Raw genomic sequence first — 23,045 nt, forward strand, 5'->3', positions numbered from 1 at the left:
GACCTGATTCTAGGGAGACTTACACCAAGTAATAGGCACTTAGATTCCAGTAACCCCTTATCCACTGTCAAAAGACTTGTCACTGTATAAGCAGGAAGATAGTTCCTCCATTTCCTTATCCTAACAAAAGGTCTCATAAGGTCCAATTTCCACTATATTCAGGTACTGGGCTCAGACCTGATAAAGGAAAGTAAGGTACTACCCCGCCTAGTGTCAAGAAGTTCACAACAGAAGGTCACATAATAAAAAACTATCTACCATTAGGCTCTAGCAATTCTACCTCTATGTTTATAACCAAAATAATTAAAAACAGAGATTAAGATATTGGTAGACCAATTATCATAATAACATTATTCGCAATAGCCAAAATGTGAGAACACCCAAATGTCCATCTACAGATAAATGGATAAACAAAATGTGGTATATACATACAACGGAATATTTTCAGCCTTAAAAAGGAATGAAATTCTGATACAAACTACAACATAAATGAACCTTGGAAACATATGCTAAGTGAAATAAGCAAGACATAAAATGACAAATATTTTAAGATTCTACTTATATGAGGTACCTAAAATAGCCAAATTCATAGAGAAAAAATGGAAGTTATTAAAGGCTAGGGGAGGTGAAAATGGAGAGTAATCGTTTAATCAGTATGAATTCAACTTGGGATGATGAAATCATTCTAGAGATGGATAGCGGTGATGACTACCCAACAACGGAAATATACTTAAAGCCACTGAATTATACACTTAAAAAATAGAAAAAATAATACCTCAAACCCTATTTAGGGCAATGTACCTGAATAGACATTTCTCAAAAGAAGACAAACCAACGGCCAGCACATAAATGAAATAATGTTGAACATCACTAATCATCAGAGAAATGCAAATTAAAACTACAATGAAATATTACATCACACAGAATGGCTATTATCTAAAAGACAAAAGGTAAGTTGTGGCAAAGATGTGGAGAAAAAGGAATCTTTGCACAATGTTGGTAGAAATGTAAATTATTGTAGTCATTATGAAAAACAGTATGGAGGTTTCTCAAAAAATTACAAATAAAACTACCATATGATTCAGGAATTCTACTGCTGGGTATATATTCCAAAGGAAACAAATCAATATGTCAAAGAAATAACTGCACTTCAATGTATATTGTAGTGCTACTCAAAATAGCGAAGATAGGAAATCAACTTAAGTTTCCATCAGTAGATGAAAGGATAAAGAAAATGCAGGTATACAGACCTACACACACACCCACTGGAATACTACTCGGACTTAAAAAGCAAAGAATCCTCTCATTTGCAATGACATTAATGAATCTAGAGTACGTTACGTCAAATGACATAAGCCAGGCACAGAAAGACAAACATTACATCATGTCACTTGTATATGAAATTTTAAAATTTTGAGCTCATAGAATTGAGAGTAAAATGTTGGTTAGCAGGGGATAGAGCTTGGAGGAGGAGGGTTAGTCAGATGTTGGTCAAATGATACTAAATTACATTTAATAGGAATAAATTCAAGAGATCTATTGTACAACATGCTGACTTTGGTTAACAACAATATTGTATTTTGAAAATTGCTAAGAGAATAGATTTTAAGTGTCCTCGACCCCAAATGATAAATATATAAGTTAATGTATACGTTTATTAGCTTGAAGCATTCCACAACATGTAGATATTTTTAAAAATCATATGATACATGATATATACAATTTTTTTGCTAATTAAAAAATAAAAAATAGTTATATGGTAAATTTTACATCATTTGTATTTTACCACAATAAAAAATAAGTCATTGGAACACACACACCCCCCACCCACACACAGCAGCAGCCACAGATAATACCTAAATAAATGTTCATGGTTTTTTTCCAATAAAATTTATCTATATCCACAGGAAAAACAATTAGGTAGGCAACTGTGTCTCACGGAAGCCCAAGGGGTAAGAAAAAGGAAGTAACATTGTGAAAATATAAGCAAAAGACATAAGATATATTCATGTATTCAGTATTGATTAAATCTGTAAAGAAAAAATAGATTGGAATGAAGAAAAGTATCAGGTGGAGAAAGCATGCCAGAAAGCGTTCAGATCACTAGGGGGTAGTTAACTGATTGGGAATTGGAGATGTTATATTCAGGGACAGAATTGTATTCAGTGGCAGACAGCTACTCTTTTTAACTTTTATGTTAGGTTCAGGAGTACATGTGCAGGTTTGTTACATAGGTAAATTGCGTGTCATGGGGGTTTAATGTACACATTATTTCATCGCCCAGTTAATAAGTATGGTGCCTGCAGGTAGTAAGTATGGTGCCTGATAGGTAGTTTTTCTGATCCTCTCCCTCCTCCCACCTTTTACTCTTGAGTAGGCTCCAGTGTCTGTTGTTCCCCACTTTATATCCATGTGTTCTTGTTATTAACTCCTTTTTTTTTTTTTTTTTTTTTTTTTGAGGTGGAGTTTCACTCTTGTTGCCCAGACTGGAGTGCAATGGCACGATCTCGGCTGACCACAACCTCCGCCTCCCGAGTTTCAAGCGATTCTCCTGCCTCAGCCTCCCAAGTAGCTGGGATTACAGGCATGCGCCACCACGCCTGGCTAATTTTGTATTTTTAGTAGAGACGGGGTTTCTCCATGTTGGTCAGGCTGGTCTCGAACTCCCGACCTCAGGTGATCCGCTCGCCTCGGCCTCCCAAAGTACTAGGTTACAGGTATGAGCCGCTGCGCCCAGTCTAACTCCCACTTATAAGTGAGAACATGTGATATTTGGTTTTCTGTTCATGCATTAGTTTGCTAAGGATAATGGCTCCAGCTGCATCCGTGTTGCTGCAATCTTATTTTTGTCTGGGTTGTATTCCATGGTGTATACGTAGCATATATTCTTAATCAGTCTACTGTTGATGGACATTTATGTTGATTCCCCATCTTTGCTACTGTGAATAGTGCTGCAATAAACATACATGTGCATGTGTCTTTATCATAGAACAATTTATATTTCTTTGGGTATATACCAAATAATGAGGTTGCTGGGTTGAATGGTATTTCTGTGTTAAGTTCTTTGAGGAATCACCACACTGCTTTCCACAATGGCAGAATTAATTAACATTCCCACCATCAGTCACCACACCTGGCCAATATCTTATGCATACATTTTCAGATACTGATGCTTCTACTGTTATTATAACAATTCACAGGATGTATATACTGGATCAGAGTGTGTGTATACACACACACACACACACACACACACTCTGATCTAGTAGATACATCTATACATATATATATATGCATCATTTCAGGGAGATATAGACATATCTATACAAGTATATGTGTATCTACACATATACACATATATATGTATACATCTATACACATATATACATACGTATACATCTATACACATATATACATACGTATACATCTATACACATATATACATACGTATACATCTATACACATATATACATACGTATACATCTATACACATATATATGTATACATCTATACACATATATATGTATACATCTATACACATATATATGTATACATCTATACACATATATATGTATACATCTATACACATATATATGTATACATCTATACACATATATATGTATACATCTATACACATATATATGTATACATCTATACACATATATATGTATACATCTATACACATATATATGTATACATCTATACACATATATATGTATACATCTATACACATATATGTATACATCTATACACATATATATGTATACATCTATACACATATATGTATACATCTATACACATCTATACATATGTATACATCTATACACATATATACATATGTATACATCTATACGCATATATACATATGTATACATCTATATGCATATATACATACACACACATATATACACATATATATGTAATTTTAGTAGGTGTTTCCACCTGCCTTCCTAGAAACAATTTAGAATTACATATTTTAACCAGAAAGTATAAGAATAGGCTCTTCTCTCACCAGGAAATTTTTGTTTTGTTTTTCATTCTTTTAGTTTTGTTTGTATGATCAAATACATCACTTTGTTAACTTTTATTTCCATGATTCCTTGTGCATTTGAATATATTTTTGTATCACTGACCTATTACAATTCCATGTGTGAATTGTCTGTTAATATGTTTTGCTCAATTTCTACATGGTAGTTTTCTTTTCCTTCTTGAATTTTAAGAGCTCTTGGTAAATAAGAGCTAACATTTGTAGAATGCTTACCACTTGCAAATTGTGATTATATTTCTTATAATTCAAAATTTTGTATTTCATTCAAAAGTAAAACTGTCTTACAGATTTATGATCTTTGCTTTTTGACTGTTAAGTACAAAGGTTAATCTGACATCACAAAAGGAATTGTGGAGTTTTTTTCTTTTCATATGCTTTAGAATAGCTTAAAGTATATAAATTATTCTTTAAGGGTTAGGTTAAATTCATTTGTAAAGAATCCTACTACACTCTTCAACAGTACACCTTTAATAACCTACTAAATGTTTTCTGAAGTAATCAGTCTAATTTTCTACTTATTCTTATCTCAATTTTAGTGATTTGTATTGTACTAGAAAATCAAGTTTTACAGAATTTTGCGAAATTGTTATAAAATTGCTTTTAGTTTCCTCTTCATTTCTTCTGTATCTGCTGTCATGCATCTTTTCTCATTTATCTCATCTAGTTTTTATTCTAAGTTTTCTTTGTTATGACTGGGATAGGTTTACCTATTTTGTTAATCTTTTCAAGAGCTCACTTTTGAATGGATTATTCTTATTCAATTTTCTATGTTGAATACAATTTTTATTTTTGTTTCTATTTTTACAATTTCTTAAGATGCATACTTCATTTCCATCTTTTAAAAATCTTATGGCTATACAGTTCTCTCTGAATACAGATTTCACTATGCCTACATCATTAGAGTATGTATGAGTTATATGAATTTTACCAAGAGTTCATGAACATTTTACATTTATGTGCATTTTACCAAGAGGGAAACAGAGTATCAAAGATAAATGAAGCTTCCACAAGGTCTGATTTAAAACTATGTCTGGATAGAAGATATTTCATTAATTACATCTAGTGAATTCTCCACAAAAAGCTTTAAGAGGCTCTCTCTCCAAGTTAATAAACATTTCACACCATGATACACACAAGGATTATTATTTATTTTGGTTGTGTTTTGTCTCTTGTTGTACATGACTTCTTCAAACTACCAAGGAGTGTAAGAAATGCTAATTAATAACCATGAAGACTCTAGAGGAGGGAGGTATTTGTCATGCCTGATAGGGTATTGTTCATGGCATTTATATTACTCTTCAATGCCTCACATTGACAGTCTGGTCTGTTTTGGCCATGAATTCTCATAAGCTTGTTGCTCTTATAATGCTGTATTTCTTACTATTAGCTGTAAGTCATAACATTTTTCTGAATTCAGTACTATATCCTCTTAAATAATCATCACCCTGCCATACAGTAACTTCTCTTTTATGTTTTTTTTCTAATACACATTCCAGAATTATGTCTTTCAAGAATTATCAGTCTAATTGCTAAATAACTGAATGGTAAACACAAATATTAAAACCTTTTAAAATCTGTGTGAAGTGAATGATTACATCTGTCTACTAAGCAAAACAGAAAACATTAATATGACATATATGTTAATGTACGAGCCTACTGTGTGTATCAGTGTTGTGACAAGCACTCTATGGTTGGAAATTAAATAGTAGGGTCACTGTGGTTACCCAAAGTTCTGCTTTCCTGTTTTGCACAATGAAAACATCTGATACCAAAATAGGTGGGAAAATTGATATTCTGTGTGAAAATGTAATAACATGCCTTGAGTTTTTGCAGAAATAAGTTAACCTACGCAGGACAATTGGCTTTTGTAGTTCCTGTCAACAGGCCTAAGATTTTACTCATAAAGTAACATGGGATGCTGTCTCAGAGTTTTACACTGTTATCTTCGGAAGTTGCTTTATTCAAATGTAATTTTGGAGGATAGAAAACCTCCATCGTTTGCTTTGACATAATGGAAACTTATTGTGACTCCAGTAGAATATTAAAATGTGAACTCTTTAGAAACACCTCAAGTTACAATAAGCAGTCTGTAAGAATTGCACATAGAAAACCTAATACATTAAATTATTCTTTAGTATGGAGTAGTCTCCTGCTGTCTATTTTAAAGGCATAGGACAAGAATTTAAGGGGGTCCCTCTTCTATCGCCAGACTAGTACTTACAATTTATAATTTTGTATAACTATATTTAGTAATTCTAAGATTAATATATAATCATTTCAGGGAGCATTTACTTCCAGGTACTCTACCTCCTAAATGAGTTTGCTAACCACTGGGCTATGAGGAACAATTCTCGTCATTTGCTTGTTCGAGACAGGCAAAAAACCTCGCTGTTTTCTTTTATCCCAGTTTCCTTCAGGAACATGGATGTAATTTCTACCATCGTCAATATTTTATTCAAGCTAAGATTAGATATCCCGTGATGGTTTACAGTAAAAGGATTTATACTTAATATATTGATATATTCAAGATTTAAGAATACTTAAGAAAACCTTAAGATTAAAGTAAACCTGAAATATGATGGTTTTCTGAAAGATTATTGACAGGAACAAGTTGGTGTTATTTTTGATTTGCTTTACAGAAAGAAGAATAGCAGACTAGGGTTTATCAAACAGAAAATAGTAAATAAGACGTCAGAATGAGGGGCATGTAACTTGAAAATAATTTCAATAACCAAGTCAAATAATGAAAATGGAAGTTCTCAGGGCAGAGCAGAAGGAGAGAGAGAAGGGAAAATGATGAATAAAACTAAGAGTTATATTCCTGTAAGATATGTACGTGTGTGTGTGTGTGTGTGATGTGTGGTTTGTGTATGAGAGAAAAAGAGAGGTGACAAAGTTCTGACAAAGCTTTAATGAATTTTTCATACAATTTTATTTTTGTTAGATGCAGAGAGAGATGGATGTTTAGAGTTTTGTGTATCATTTAAGCATTTGCGGTTTTAACTTGGAAGTTGCAGAAAGTTATATCTCATTCACAGGGGAACCATCACCTTTATAATATATGGTGTCTGCCTCTTCTTGCCTTTTTTTTAGACAACCAGTGACAAGGACATTTCAGAGCTACAGGCTCTAATGAAAACACGTCCTGCGTCATTCAGCCAATTGAAATTAGACTAAAGCAGGTGGTTTCTCACATTTATTTCAAAGGAATTGGTTCTCCCAGATCATTTCAGAGTTTGATATTTGTCCTAAGAAGAAGTCACTTTTGTTCCCTCATATGCAGTGTAAAATACAAGCATTTTTAAAATTAGCTAAGGGAGGGGGATAAGGGTAAGCTACCTTTTCACTCAGTCTTGGTGATTTTAACTACATATGAAATGGTACAAACTATTATAAAATAATTTCACAAAAAGATTCTGAAAGGAACCCTGAAATATCCTTAAGTTTGAGTTGATTTCCTTAAACAGAATCTTAAACAATAACTAAAAAGGAAATCCCATGCATTGAAAATTATTATGTAAATATCCTTCCTGACACTGAAACCTCAAGCATGTACTTCCACCATCTATTTGGTTCTTTCATTTCTTTTCATTTCATTTCTTTCTCATAAAATGTATATAAACCGAGAAGTTCCTTCCAACATTCTAGATAAACAGAATTTGCTTTTTAAACATGTTAAATGTCTTTTATAAGATGTCTGCCATCATGTAGACAAGCTAAAGACTTCTCCATATTCAAGAGAAACTTCTCAAGTATTCATACAATCCTTCTAAATATAATGCATTTTAAAAAGATAAAAAATACAGGAAAGGCAAAGTAGTTTCATTGCCCTGCAGCATGTGCTTTTACACCACATTTAAGATTTACACTGTTTAAGATTTCAAGACTTATGGGCATAAATCATACCTATTTTCTTCCATTGAGAGATGCATGTATTGAATCTTTTTCTTATTAAATCATAAATACGTCGATATATACAACCTAAACGGTGGGCCATATTGCCACTGTGGACCTGGATTTCCAATGACAGCTTTTTATTCCCTTCCGTATCTCCATATTTCAAGGATTATTTTTGATTCTGATATAGAAATTTACGTTAGATAATTTTTGAAGCACATTTTGACCTCAACTATATTACAAGATTTAATTCTGGGTACTCACTACAAAGATACTATCTCTACCTTCAATGATTAAGTTTTACATATTTAGTCATTCTTTAACTATTTTTGACCACTCACTATATGCCACGCATAGAATGTTAAGAATAAATTTAAAAAATAGACTTTCAACAAATTGCTTATGGACAAGTGAAATGTTAAATTTCCTCTATATTTTAGATATGTTTATGATCACTCTGATACATTGCAGGAGAATTATTTTTAATGGAGTCATGTTTTCATTTGTTTACATACTGCCTCTTTGACAATAAAGAATTGAGGCAGTTAATACAAGTGTCTCATAATCCTAAGAAAATATGAACATTTAATGGCATGAAAGACATTAAAACAAATTTATCAAAATAGAAGTTTTGATACAGGTAATCTGGTTGAACGTATTAATAAAATGCAAACTAAACTTTTTGGGTAAGTAGCTCTTTTAACTAAACTCAACAAAATTCCTTATATAGAATATATATTAGAGGGCATTGCCTGAGTAAATGGACACTGTCCTCAATACTTTCACAATTTAGAATTAAAGATATATATACTTTCAGTATATTATTTAATTTGAATTTTTATAATTACGTATCTTTTATCTGGCAATATAGGATGTAACTTTAATGACAAAATCAACCCATATAGCCCCAACTTTTTAACCTCAAGTCATGTATACTAATTTCAAGTAAAAAAAAAAAAAAAAAAAAAGCAATAGCTACAATAAAAATCTTAAAAGATACTTGAATGACATTATAAGAAATATTTTTAAACAGTACTATTTATAGTTATATAATTATTATCCTAGCAGACCTCCATATGTGAACATAATAGGTAACTGGCTATCTCAATTTGAAGTTGAATATACAAGAAATGTGTCAATACTAATTTCCCTTAAAGCAAGAGGTATACTAAGGGGGATGGGAAGCATAAACAACTCACCCAGAAAATTATTTTAAATGAGAACATGCTGCAATTTAAGAGTAGTTACATTACCTTGCATCTGAATGTGAGTTTAATGAATACGAGATTATGTTTGTATATTTGTATCTTCCATAACAAGTATTTTGAAAGAAGTGAACATTTACTATTAATGCATTTCGCAGATGATAAAGTGAGTCAAAGTCACGGCATCATTTGGCAAAGACCCTATAGTTGATAAGTTACAGAGTTAACAAGATCTACCTCTTCTGCAAACTTGAGAATTAATACATATAAAGTGCAGATATTTTACAGGCCTATTGTGTGGACTGACAATTTTGTGTAAGAAATACTTGTCTAACAAATTAAATTTGGAATTTGTACTTAAATACTAGATTTTATGAGTAATAAATGGAAGTAGTTTATAGTCAAATATATTCTGACATGCTCCAAAATATGTATTATATGGCTATTTAAGTTTCTGAATACTTAAAGGACACACAAAATACTAGTTTTAAAGAACATTTTAGAATCCTCTTTATCCAACATTATATGCCAGCATGTGAACAGTATATCATTTTTCAGATCAGTGACATTTGACAACCATTCAATCTAATTCAGTGACTATTTTCAATGATGGGGTTAAGTGAATATTTGAACATAGCTGTCATCTGAATTTCCACCCTAGGCTTTTTAAATACTCACCTTGGATTTGTGATTTAATGTATAGCAATGACTATTTGCTTTGTAGTATCCCACATTGTAGATTTGAAGTTACTTGGTAAAAACTTACCACCTTGTGATAGACAATTGATGAGCTGGTACAATGAACATAATTATTAGATCTACAACTGTGTCAGTTAATATTAAATTATATTAAGTCAGCGAAGTCTTGGTAATGTTCCTAGGGTATATTTCAACACTATACCTTTTGTATGAATCTTTATAAAAGGGATCGGAATTCATAAAATGTAAGCAAGGAAATCATAAGAGGGAAGACGAGGACACAAGCTTGGAGAAAGGAAGACAGATCATAATACATCTTGGGGAGGGGGGGGTAGTTTAAAGCACCACAGTTAAATCTCTATCAAATTTGTAATTTCTAAGTTCCTTTACCAGACAAAAAATTAATCATTAAACTAGACACAAAATTATTAAAAGTGCAAATATCTAATAGAGAATACTCACTGATTAGAACTTAGTTATATCCAAGGCAAGTTTAAATTATCCATTAAATATCTTTGAGAGAACAGAGTTAAGTGTAGAACTGAATTTAAAATGCCTAATGAAAGGCACTACTTACAAACAAAAGTGGGACAGGGCAAAGAAATAATAGAATGGCTGTATAAGAGATGTTTCATCCTAGCTGGGATTTGCTTTACCTTCAAAAACTTGTAAATAAAAAGAAGCTGTGGATACATTTTTACCTAGAGCTGATGTAGAGACAAGAATAACCACTTAGTAGCATAGTCTCCCATTTCTCAGGATTTTGTATTTTGTTTGCTTTTTAAAATCACAACCAACTATTACAAATGAGCTTTGCTCTCAGCAAATACCGCAATAAAGTTATCACTGAGCTTAGAAGTACTTTCTTCTCAATAAGTGGCTTTCCAAAATACATTATTGACAGCAGGGATAACTTCATGCTAAAACAGCCACCACAAAGAATGCAAATTGGAACACAAACGTAGTGTCTGAGCTCTACAGATATAAGCTGAGTGGCATTCAAGTGAGGATAACAGGTTAAACGGCAGGACAAGGAAAGGAAAGAAACTGAGGAACAGGGTTAAACTGAGGAGCTAGTTTAGAACTACAGAATATGCTAGAACTAGTGATTTATGGCAGAGGGACAGGCTAAAATGGAGGAGACCCCAAGGAAAAGAGAGAAGACAAAATGACCTTGACTTAATGATCCAGAAATTACCAAAAAGTATCATTTTGAAAAGACACTTCTAATATTCCTTTAAAAATCAGAGGGCTAATTTTTTGAGTGATTTTTTTAAACTAGGGTTTCTTTTGATAGGTTTATAGAATTAGGAGGCTGTTCATATGATTTTCTATTAGCAATTATCAATTTCTTGGTGTGTGGACAAACTTATCACTGGTAGTCAAAAAAAAAATTTTTTTTTGGAGACAGTCTTGCTCGATCCCCCAGACTAGAGTGCAGTGGTATGATCAACTCTCACTGCAACCTCCGCCTCATGGGTTCAAGTGATTCTCATGCCTCAGCCTCCCCAGTAGCTGGAATTACAGGCGCCAGCCACCACACCCATCTAATTTTTTTTTTTTTTAGTAGAGACGGGGTTTTGCCATGTTGGCCAGGATGGTCTCGAACTCCTGACCTCAGGTGATCTGCCCGCCCCAGCCTCCCAAAGTGCTGGGATTACAGGTGTGAGCCACCACGCTCGGCTTCAACTTCATTTTTTATAATAAACATATATGTATTTCTGTGTAGAACCCGTTTTTGGTTTCTATATCTCATACTTAATATTTCCCTTCCATTTTTAAACTGCATACATTTGTTTTTCTCCCTCCTTGTCCGGATCACATTCATAAGATATTAATCTATTTCATATTATAAGGAACTAGCTGTATATTTTATCTAGTGTTTCTTCTATTTCTTTATCTTTAGTTCCTGCTTTCCTTAAAGCATTTTTGTAACATTTTTATTTGAAAGCTTGATTCAATTTATCTTTTTAATGAAGATCAAAATCAAAGACAAAAATTCAAACTCTCAGTACAGCCTGAGCCATTTCTCATGGGTTTTCATATGGAATGCTTTTTCCTTCACAAATGTAGTTTTATACTCTTGGTTTAACAAACCTTAATCAAACTTTATAAGTATATTATTAGTTTCTACTGTTATTAAATAACATGAATTTTGAAAGTTTGTGTGTATTTAATGACATTTTCACTGCATTCAAATATATTGTCCGTTTATAATTTGTGTATGTGGCAGGAAATTCTTTTTACTATTTTCCTAAGCCTTTAACAAGTTTACGACGAAGAGCAGATATCCGAAGTGACTCTCAGCGTGTCTTTCTTTTCTGGCTCTGGTTGTCTCCAGAAGAATAGGAAGGAGTCCTTAGTCCCCAAATTAGCCAGAAACCACGTCTACTCTCTGTCATCAAATAGAAGTGGTATGGCCTCAAAGGTGACTGGCTTCCTGATGCATCCAACAAGACTGGGCCCTAGCCAACATCAGAGTTCTCGGCATGCAGATTCTCAAGTCCTCATTTCGCACAGAAACAAAACAGAACTAGATACCTGGAATGCCGATTATACTGTTTTCCACTCCTACTTCACTAACCCACCAAACTTCTTCACCTCTTCTTTGTATGTGATGACTACATCACCTGGAATCTCTTAACCTTGGATTTCTAGTTAGACTAAACTAAGGAGCGGCACTGGCAATACACTGGAGGATTCTATGGAGAGACTAAGGTATCACTTCTCTCAACTTCACCAGGCAATGATTTGAAAATAATAGCATTCTTTAGATACCTAGGGGCTCAGTTCATAGTTGTGTCCAGTGGCGCTCTCCCAACGTGAGGGATTTTATCAAATTAATAGCCCTCTCCCCTTGACTGCTTAGGTTTAGATATAGTAAAGGTTATTAACTCATGTGAATCCCTGCATTCTTCACCATTGTTTCTTCCTTTAATCCTCCCCACGTTTCTATAAATATTCCCCTCATTACACTCTCTTCAACTTTTTCTGTATGCCACGTATTTAATATCAGGACAGTTAATACACTTGACTTCACAAGATACCTTAAAATTGTATAGTGAATATATCACTGGTTACCTCAATGAACTGAAAATGAAAATCCTTTTGCCCTATGAAAGACACCATATGGATCTACTGAGCTCTGGCCATTCCATATGCTTAGGGGAGAGCATTCCCAATAATGACAGACATACGATTTTCTGAATGCCTTGTTCAGAGTTCAGCCTTGAATTTAGTTAATGTAACTGAAATTTTTAAACTATTGCTCTTCTTGCACATCCAACTTCATAGGGAGATTTATTGATAATGCTCATATTTTATAGAAATATCTACTATGCTTTAGAGTGTCAAGATACAAAAAATCACTATTAAATCTACAGTTATATGTACTCTCAATCTTTTGCTGTTAAATATGTCATAAACTTGACAGTGGTGAATTAATGGCTCTAAAAATATATTTCCATCAAGTTTTCTTCATGGATTTAGCAGCATTTCTACTATGCGATACGTTTTCGTTATTGACTAACTTTCTTGAATAAAATGACACTAAGTTTGTTAGTATTCTATCACTCATTTTTCATTTTATCTGATTTTTCATATTTTTGTATTTTTTATTATTCTTTAAGTTCTGGGGTACATGTGCAGGTTTGTTACATAGTTATACACCTGCGATAGTGGTTTGCTTTACCCATCGACCCGTCACCCACATTAGGTATTTCTCCTAATTTTATCCCTCCCCTAGCCCCCCACCCTCTGACAGGCCATGGTGTGTGACATTCCCCTCCTAATGTCCATATGTCCTCATTGTTCGGCTACTACTTATGAATCAGAACATGCGGTGTTTGGTTTTCTGTTCTTGTGTTAGTTTGCTGAGAATGATGGTTTCCAGCTTCATCCATGTCCCTGCAAAGGACATGAACTCATTCTTTTTTTATGGCTGCATAGTATTCCATGGTGTATATGTACCACATTTTCTTAATCCAGTCTATCACTGATGGACATTTGGCCAACATACATATAAAAAATGCTTATCACTTGTCATTAGAAAAATGCAAATCAAAACCACAATGAGATACCATTTGACAACAGTTAGAATAGCAATCATTAAAAAGTCAGCAAAAGATGCTGGAAAGAATATGGAGAAATAGGAATGCTTTCACACTGTTGGTGGGAATGTAAATTAGTTCAACCATTGTGGAAGACAGTGTGGCGATTCCTCAAGGATCTGGAACTAGAAATACCGTTTGACCCAGCAATCCTGTTACTGAGTATATACCCAAAGGATTATAAATCATTCTACTATAAAGACACATGCACACATCTGTTCATTGTGGCACTATTCACAATAGCAAAGACTTAGAACTATTACTGATTTTTAAAATAACCTGATTTATGACCCAGTTAATTTCTAGTAGTGTTTTGATTTTTAGTCATTGTCATCTCATTTAGACCTGAGTCCAAATGCCAACAATGGCTCAACATGCTTTCTTCTTCTCACCCCCACCTTGCTACCTCTCTACTCCCCTATCTCTGCTGTGTTTCCTTTATCTCTACACTCAGTCTACTCCACCTGCTGATTCCTCATTCCAAATGCTTTTTCACCTTAAGGTCTTTATTACCGTGCCTAACCCATCTTCCTATAGACAATTCCAAGGCTCACTCCCTTTCTCCAGGTCTCTGCTCATATAGGAACTGAACCAAAAGGTCTTCTCAGACCTCTTATTCTATGTATCTCTTTTTTATTCACTGAACTGTCACTAAGTATATATGCTTCATATTGCCTACCATGTGGCTGTAATCTCTATGACACAAAGGGTTGTGTTTGCTCTGACACCAATCAATCATCTTATATACCTGTGAATTTTAAAAGGAAATTTGGATAGGACTTTTTCAATGTGATTATTTATATCCTGCACAGGCTTATTGATATAGAACACACCCAAGCTCATTTTTAGAAAAAAAATCCTGCTCGAGCATTTTGATTTATTCTTCCTAATAAGCAAACTAAAGTTGTACTTATGGATGTTTTCCATTTTTGTTTATACTTATTACAAAATGGAGAATTATAAGATAATGCATTTTTTTTTTTTTCACTCTGTGGCCAGGCTGGAGTGCAGTGGCGTGATCTCTGCTCACTGCAACCTCTGCTCCCAGGTTCACGTGATTCTCCTGCCTCAGCCTCATGCGTAGCTGGGACTACAGGTGCACACCACCACGCCCAGCTAATTTTTGTGTTTTTAGTAGAGATGGGGTTTCACCATGTTGGCCAGGATGGTCTCGATTTCTTGACATCATGATCCACCCGCCTGGACCACCCAAAGTGCTGGTATTACAGGCATGAGCCACCACACCCAGCCTATATTTACTTTTGAAAATCCATGTGTTATTGTTCAGCCACAGGCTAAGGTAAAGGTTCCTTTGTTCCAGGTTGGTTTCTGCATGAGAAGGTCTTGAGGTTTTGTCCTCTAACGCATAGGCCAGCATCTTATGCAGCTCCCCATTAAAGCCCTAGCTCAGACGAAAGCATTGTTAATATCTGCTTTTGAACAACTCCTTCTCAAATTTAAGCCATTATTTTGGGGCCTTTTCCCTACTAAAACATTAGGAGGTTCTATATTTTCTGTAAGAAATGTGGCCTTCCCTGAAGAGATTCATATGACATCATATTCTAATTTTATATTCACTTATATTCATTTAATAATTTCCTTAGAAAACATGGGGTCTGTGATCAGATTTATATATATGGCCCTTGGAGTTTTGGAGGTTGTAAGTTCAGGTTTACATTCCTCTCATAAGTTCCTCTTTTAATTGAAGTGTAATATGCATATAGAAAATTATACATAAGTGTAAAACTTGATGCATTTTCTTACAGTAAACACACATGTGTAATAGCTATCAGGTCAAAACATGGAACAGTGAGCACCTCAGAAGATTCTCTTATGCATTTTACTGACTTGCTCCTTCCAAAAGTTAACCACTCTCTTCAATTTTAAACCCATGGAAACATTTTGCCCGTTTTTGAAATTTAATTGAAAGAAATCATAGTAGGTATACTTTGATTTATTTCACTCAAATATATTTTAACAACTTCATCTTGTATATTGTGTGTAGCTATCATTTGGTCATTTTCATTGCTCTGTAATATCCCATCATGAGAATGTATCATAGTCACTTCCAGTTTGGGCTATCACAGATAAAACTGCTATGAACATTCTCACATATATATGTGTTTTTGGCAAACTGGGAAATGTATTTCTGTAACTTATAAGTCTACAGTAGAATTGCTGGGTGGTAAGAAATGTGCATTTTCACATTTAGTAGATCATGCCCAACTGTTTAATTAGTTGTCTGAATTATATTTCCAGACGTTAATTGCGAGACTTCCAGTTGATCCATGTCCTCATCAACATTTGGCATTAGTAGTCTAGTTCAGTCATTTTGGTAATTTTGTACTGGTATCTCATTACAGCTCTAATTTAAATTTCCTCAGTTACTGCAGAGGTTAAACATTTCTTAAATATGATTCTTGAATTTGTGAACACCTTTTGTGTTCCTGTTCAATTTTAGTTTCTTGTTCTATAAAACCTAAAATTTTAAAAAAATAATCAAAAAAACAGAAGACTGGGATACTCCATATTGTAAATGTGTCAATTATTCTCTATAGATTTAACTCAATGTTAATCATACTTCAAATGAATATACATGTAAATGGAAAAGATTACAAAACAAATACAAAAATAGAAAGGGCCAATAACCAATAAAATCTCGAACAAAGTGGGAGAACCTAGTTCACCAGATACTAGGCTGTATTATAAAACTACATTACTCCACATTACATGGTATTTGTGTGTGTAGAGAGAGATAGAACAATGGAAGTGAATTGAAGTGCAAAAATAGACCCACATATGTACGGACAAATTTTTAATGACACACTTAGTACTGTGAAGCAATGAGGAAGCATTATTTTTAATCAATGGTGTGTTAATTAGACTTCAAATAAAATAAACACTGAGTCTTAACCTATTCCTCACACCATATGCAATAATCAATTTCAGGTAAAACATAGATCCAAAATCAAATGGTAAAACGATAATGGTTCTATAGATAATAACCTAATATAGTATCATAATGGCTTTGGGTAGGCCAGTATTTCTTCAACAGGTCATAAAAATATAAAGTTTTAAAGAATAAACTATATCCAAGTGGAGAACTTGTTTTTATTAATATTTACCATTGAAGTGAGTAAAAAGGTAATCCACAGAAAAGGAAAATACATTTGCAACTCAAAACAAAGGGCTCATATCCAGAATATAGCAATAACTCAATTTTGATGAAGTCTAAGTTAACTTTTCTCTTTTTGAAATATGCTTTGGATTCAGGTATCATAAATACTTGCCTATCCCAAAGTCATATAAATTTCCTTCTATATGTTTTATTTCCAGGATTTTTCTGGTTCCCTTGGAGTAGGCAGATAGCCAGAAATGAGAAGGCAAGGGAGCCCCATTGAAAAAAGAAGTCCTGAAGATGCTGTTTCACTGAGTCAGTGCTGCCTGTTGACAATCAGCGAAACGGACAATGAATACACACACTGGCCACACTGATTATGTCTAGCCTTGTGGTTGGGCTCCTCTAGCCCCAGAGGGGACTTATCAGGCCCTCGCCAGAGATAACCACGCTAGGGATTTTCCCCACTGACAAGCATGCACACACTCCTCCAAAACCTTGCCCTATTCTTTTGCTCATTATAATAGTGTAAAAAACAAACAAACAAACAAACAAAAAACCCACACACCCCTGGGTGGAGATTTTAGATGCCAATGAGATGTGGTAATGTGTACAAGCATATACAACCAGAGCATGTGTGCCCAAAAAACCTCCCAAAACATACTTGCAAGTAACACCCCCCATACACCCTTTCATGATTTATCACGTAGGAGTCTCAAAGTTCCCCAGCACTAGCTGCTGCTGGCTCTTTGTTCCCTTGTGTTCGTGTGCATTCAGTGTTTAGCTCCTACTTATTGAGAATATGTGTTATTTGGTTTTCTGTTTCTGTGTTAGTTTACTTAGGATAATGACCTCCAGCTTCATCCATGTTGCTGCAAAGGACATGATCTAATTCTTTTCTGTGGCTGCATAGTATTGTATTCCATGCTGTATATGTACCAAATTTTTTTTTTTTGAGATGGAATCTCACTCTGCCTCCCAGGCTGGAGTGCAGTGGCACGATCTCCACTCACTGCAACCTCAGCCTCTGGGTTCAAGCAATTCTCCTACCTCAGCCTCCCGAGTAGCTGGGATTACAGGCATGCACAAGCATACTCAGCTAATTTTTGTATTTTTAGTAGAGACAGGGTTTCGCCATGGTGGCCAGGCTGGTCTCGAACTCCTGACCTCTGGTGATCTGCCAGCCTCGGCCTCCCACAGTGCTGGGATTACAGGCTTGAGCACCGTGCCCGACCTGTACCCGCATTTTCTTGATCCAGGATTGACTTTTACAGGATATCCAAAAGTTTGTTTTTTTAAATGACATTTTCTTGGTGGGGACAGTCCAGCTACATCAAATAAATTAAATCTAATAATTCTGTGTTCTGCTCTTTTCTTCACTGCTACATTTTGAAACAGAATATGATATTTTGATATTTCAAAGACATTTTCTTTGTGTAACTTTAATATTCTTAACAATTTTCATAATGTCAATGACACTGATATTTCCAAAGAGTCCATCGGACTAATAAGAAAATCAGTTCATAGATTATTCTGGCTGCAAAGTGAAAAATCTACAGTTAATTTCTTCATAAGACAAACATCTCTGTAAAGTAACTTTCATAGGTTAAAGGTGACAATGACCCTCAATTCATAAAATCAGCCAATTAATTGCTGCACAGTTTCCATTTCCATATCTTATGTAATGTCATCTCCCTGCCAGATAAGCTGAGCAACATTTGGGGGAGTACCTGTTATTATTAATCTATCCCTGCTTATGGTTATTTTAAGAGTAAGTGATCAACGTACTCAATGTACTTGAGTTTATCTTTGAAAGAGAGGGGTAATGTAATTAGGGAGCTACTAAGGGTCTGGTGAAATGTATTGGTCGATTAGACAGATTTTAGGATGTTAATAAGAAAGAAGGACTGCCTCCAATGCCATGACACAGGGGAAGAGCCACCAACTGGTTCAGAGGAGATTAGAACTCCTCTGACCTGCCAACTTGGTTTAGCTGTGACTGTTTACTTCTTCTAATACAACACATGTATTTTAATCCAGTTAAATCTAAACCAAAAAAAACAAATCGGCCATTCTTACCCCAAGTAAAAATAGTGATGTTTCTGTATAATTTATATGCTTGGAGACAGCGTTTAATAAGTGTTGGCTTGATTTAAACAAACATCATTATCAGGTTTGAACACATTTAGTACATAAATATTTGATATGGTAAAATCTGTTTGTTGCACAAAACACTGCCATAAGTAACAGAGTTCACCGGGCACAGTGGCTCACGCCTGTAATCTCAGCACTTCGGGAGGCTGAGGCAGGTGGATCACCTGAGGTCAGGAGTTCGAGACTAGCCTTGGCCAACACGGTGAAACCCTGTCTCTACTAAAAATACAAAAATTAGCTGGCCATGGTGGCATGTGCCTGTAATCCCAGCTACTCGGGAGGCTGAGACAGGAGAATAGCTTAAACCTGGAAGGCAGAGGTTGCAGTGAGCCGAGATCACGCCACTGCACTCCAGCCTGGGACACAAGAGCGAGACTCCATCTCAAAAAAAAAAAAGAAAAGAAAAAAAGAAAAGAAAAGAAAAGAAAAAAAGAAAAGAAAAGAAAAGGAGAAAAAGAAAAGCAAAGAAAGAAAAGAAACCGAGTTCACTGCAGGACTTTGTCCACCAAACACAGCTTCATGAAGTAAAATCTGAAAACAGGGAGCAGCCGATCAGGTCAGGTCTATGTCTTTTCCCTTTCCTCTGTGGCAGCATGCATTTGCTTCCTGAATTATATTAGCCACAATCAGACATACACGAATCACAACATGTGCTCTCAGTCAGAACTGGTCTGATTTACAAGAGAATTTGAAATACTTTCTCTGCATTTGGGGCCAAAGCCCTCACTCAAACATGAAGCATGCTGTGCCACAGCATCCAGACCTTGTGCAGGGTACTACTTACATTATTGTTCTGCAAAACCCGCAGTGCCTTGTTGACATTGTTCAGGGCATGAACTCTTGTGGATCCTTTTTCTTTTGGCTGAGAACAAAACAAAAGAGTGTTCACTGACCAGCAGAGAGACCGACAATCTACTAGAAATGAAACCATTTATAATTTCACTATTAAGCTTGAATATTGTAAATGAACAGAGCCTGTGAGGCATTAATATAATGAATCTAAATACTTTGTGCTAATTGTCCTTGGCCTGGTACATTTTTAGCATGAACCAACCACTCTAAGAATGGCAACACTTTTTCTTTACAAAGCCTATTTTGGTATGATTGTTCCTTCATTCTATAGCCCAGTTGGGGATTACTGCATGACCACCAATGAGAGAAACATCAGCATGCATAAAAACATTTTCTAGTAAGATAGAAAAACAATTTCCAAACTTTTTAGAAAAATCTAAAGGAGATTTGACTCTAGCAAAATTATATAATGCCAAATAGGGTTAAAGGAAACCTTTTCTGTGAAGATTACCTTAATTGTCCTTGTCACTGAAGCTCTAAACCTCAATCATCTTTGGTTCCCTAATTTTATTCTCAACCCCAGAAGTTGTATCTTATCCTGTAATTTTTAAACCAACATCTGCATAGTTCATTGTAATATACAAATTAACTCATTAAGTTGTAGAGTTTTAGAAATTCTACCATTATGATAACCTGTTTTATTTACTCTCATTTTCATTTCTTTTACCTTACTACAAACCCTTATTAGCTATTGCCCAGAGAAATCTAACCTCCTTCCCTTCTCCACTCACTCACCATTTTTTTCATCCTTCCTTCATACCATCAACAATGACGTTCCTGAAGTAAGCCCACTGCCAATGCAAACCACTTGCAAAGTTCTCACCTAAACATTTGGGTGATTATAGGTAACCGTTAAGGGCAAGAGCTACAAAGCTGACTGCCTGGGTTCAATTGTCAGCTCTGCTGTTTTTGTGCTGTCTGGCCTACATAAAAAATTTAATCTCCCTGTATACCAGTTTTCTCACCTGTAAAAAATGGACTTAATGAAAATATTAGCAAGAGGCATACACAAGTTACATGTGCTCTCAATAACAACTGCTCTGATTTACAAGATAATTCGACATACTTTCTTCTCTGCATTTGAGGCCAAAGCCCTCACTCAAACATGAAGCATGCTGTCTCACGGGATCCAGACCTTGTCCAGGGCACTACTTATTGTTCATATTGCTCAAACCATTGTACATATGGTTTCTGGCAGAATTCAGTGTGTCGATATGCATAAAGCACTAAGATTGGTGCTTGTCACATAGTTGGTCCAACATAAATATTATTGACTTCGTAGTATGTGCCAAGTACTTTGAATGCACTACCTTTAATCCCCGCCTTGCAAGGCAGTTAGTTTCATCCCTATTGTACAGAAGTGAACCTCAGGTTAAAATATCTAATATATAGATTACCATATAACTAATAATTGATGGAGCCAGGACCCAAACTTTTGTCTGTGTCTGTAGAGCCCCAGTCTTGCAAATTTATTTCCTTCTTCTCTAACTACCTTGTGCATGCACCAAACAAATATCTATATTTCTGTGTCTTGCATTTAACTCCTATACTTTCCAGCAAAGCTCCTGGTCTTTCTCAAGTAGTTCCTCACCCTAGAACTCCTTATCATTTGCACTGCCTGCTGAACAACCCAAATTAAGCTAAAGCCATCTTACTCTCCAAGGTAACTTGCCTGATATCCTTTATAACACAGTATTGACATCTTGTTCCTTTGATTTCACAAAACATTAAGGCTAACCTTATGAACCAGAATCTCCATTTTTACCTCTTAGATTTTCCTCCAAGAATGTCAGAATGATGTTGGTTTACATTCTGATATTTTTCCCACTTTCCACCAAAAAGAGGAAAAAAATAAGACTATAGAAAGACTTTAGATTTAAAAAAAAAAAAAAAAAAAAAAAGCAACAGCCAGACATTTGGGGAGGCTGAGGCAGGTGGCTCATTGAGATCAGGAGCTCAAGACCAGCCTGGCCAACATGGTGAAACCCCATGTCTTCTAAAAATACAAAACTTAGCCAGGCATGATGGAACATGCCTGTAGTCTCAGCTACTTGGGAGGCCGAGGCAGGAAAATTGCTTGAACCCAGGAGGCAGAGGTTGCAGTGAGCCAAGATCATGTCACTGACTCCAGCCTGGGCGACAGAGTAAGATTCCATCAAAAAAAAAAAAAAAAATACATGAAAGAAAAACAGCAAATAACCAATCTTCTTGTGTATATATAGATTGACAGTATACAAGTTTAATGGTAATTATAGGACTTTAAAGTTTTGAAAATAATTACTCAAATCAGTTCTCTGCCTATTAGTTAGACCAAAGCCATATATTTCCTTTCAGTCAATTACATAATTATATAGTCACAAGATTTAGCAAAATTTTCCTTTGTATCATATTCAAACATTAAATGTACACATGTGCATATGTATTAGAACCAAACATAGTCTACTCTTTTAAAAAGCTGCAGTTTCTGATCCTGAAGGGGGAACTTAAAATCTGCCCCTATTAGAGTCTCCTTGGGGAGTATTTCTTATTTTATGATTGTAAGGCAAGTACCTTCCTTTTAACCCTGGGGATGTCCTGAGCCAATAATCCAAATGCAGATGCTTCTGAGTAGAATACTAAAAATTTCTGTTCTATAGTATACATGCCTCCCATTAGGAGTAGAAGATATATCTCTACAGAAACTATTAGAATTCAAGACAAGGTATAGTGAATTGGAGTTCTGGGATCGGGAGCATTTGTTAGAGGTGATTCTGCTTTATGAGAAAGGCAAAATCCTCAGACCAGGGCTGACAGATCTGTGATTAGGACAAACAATGGTGAATGGATTCTGTTAGTAGCAGTATCTGAAATTATGTAATCTACACTGCCATGTGTAAATGTTTGGTGATTTTTCCCTACCACTAGCTTACCTTATACTGGCCAATCTCATGGATATTTTGTTTGATATTTTTTTCTTTAATGCT

General features: G+C 34.9%; 1 protein-coding gene across 1 annotated transcript in view; it reads right to left on the minus strand.

The window, feature by feature from the left end:
* The window catches only part of DMD (dystrophin), a 2,218,635-nt gene that overhangs the window by 1,698,944 nt on the left and 496,646 nt on the right, over positions 1–23,045 (minus strand). The window contains exon 4 of the mRNA XM_063601607.1: positions 20,015–20,092. Within this exon, the coding sequence (XP_063457677.1) occupies positions 20,015–20,092 (78 nt within the window). The remainder of the gene's footprint in view (positions 1–20,014; positions 20,093–23,045) is intronic.

Source organism: Pan paniscus, chromosome X, assembly GCF_029289425.2.
Source record: "Pan paniscus chromosome X, NHGRI_mPanPan1-v2.0_pri, whole genome shotgun sequence".
NCBI classification, from domain to species: Eukaryota; Metazoa; Chordata; class Mammalia; order Primates; family Hominidae; genus Pan; species Pan paniscus.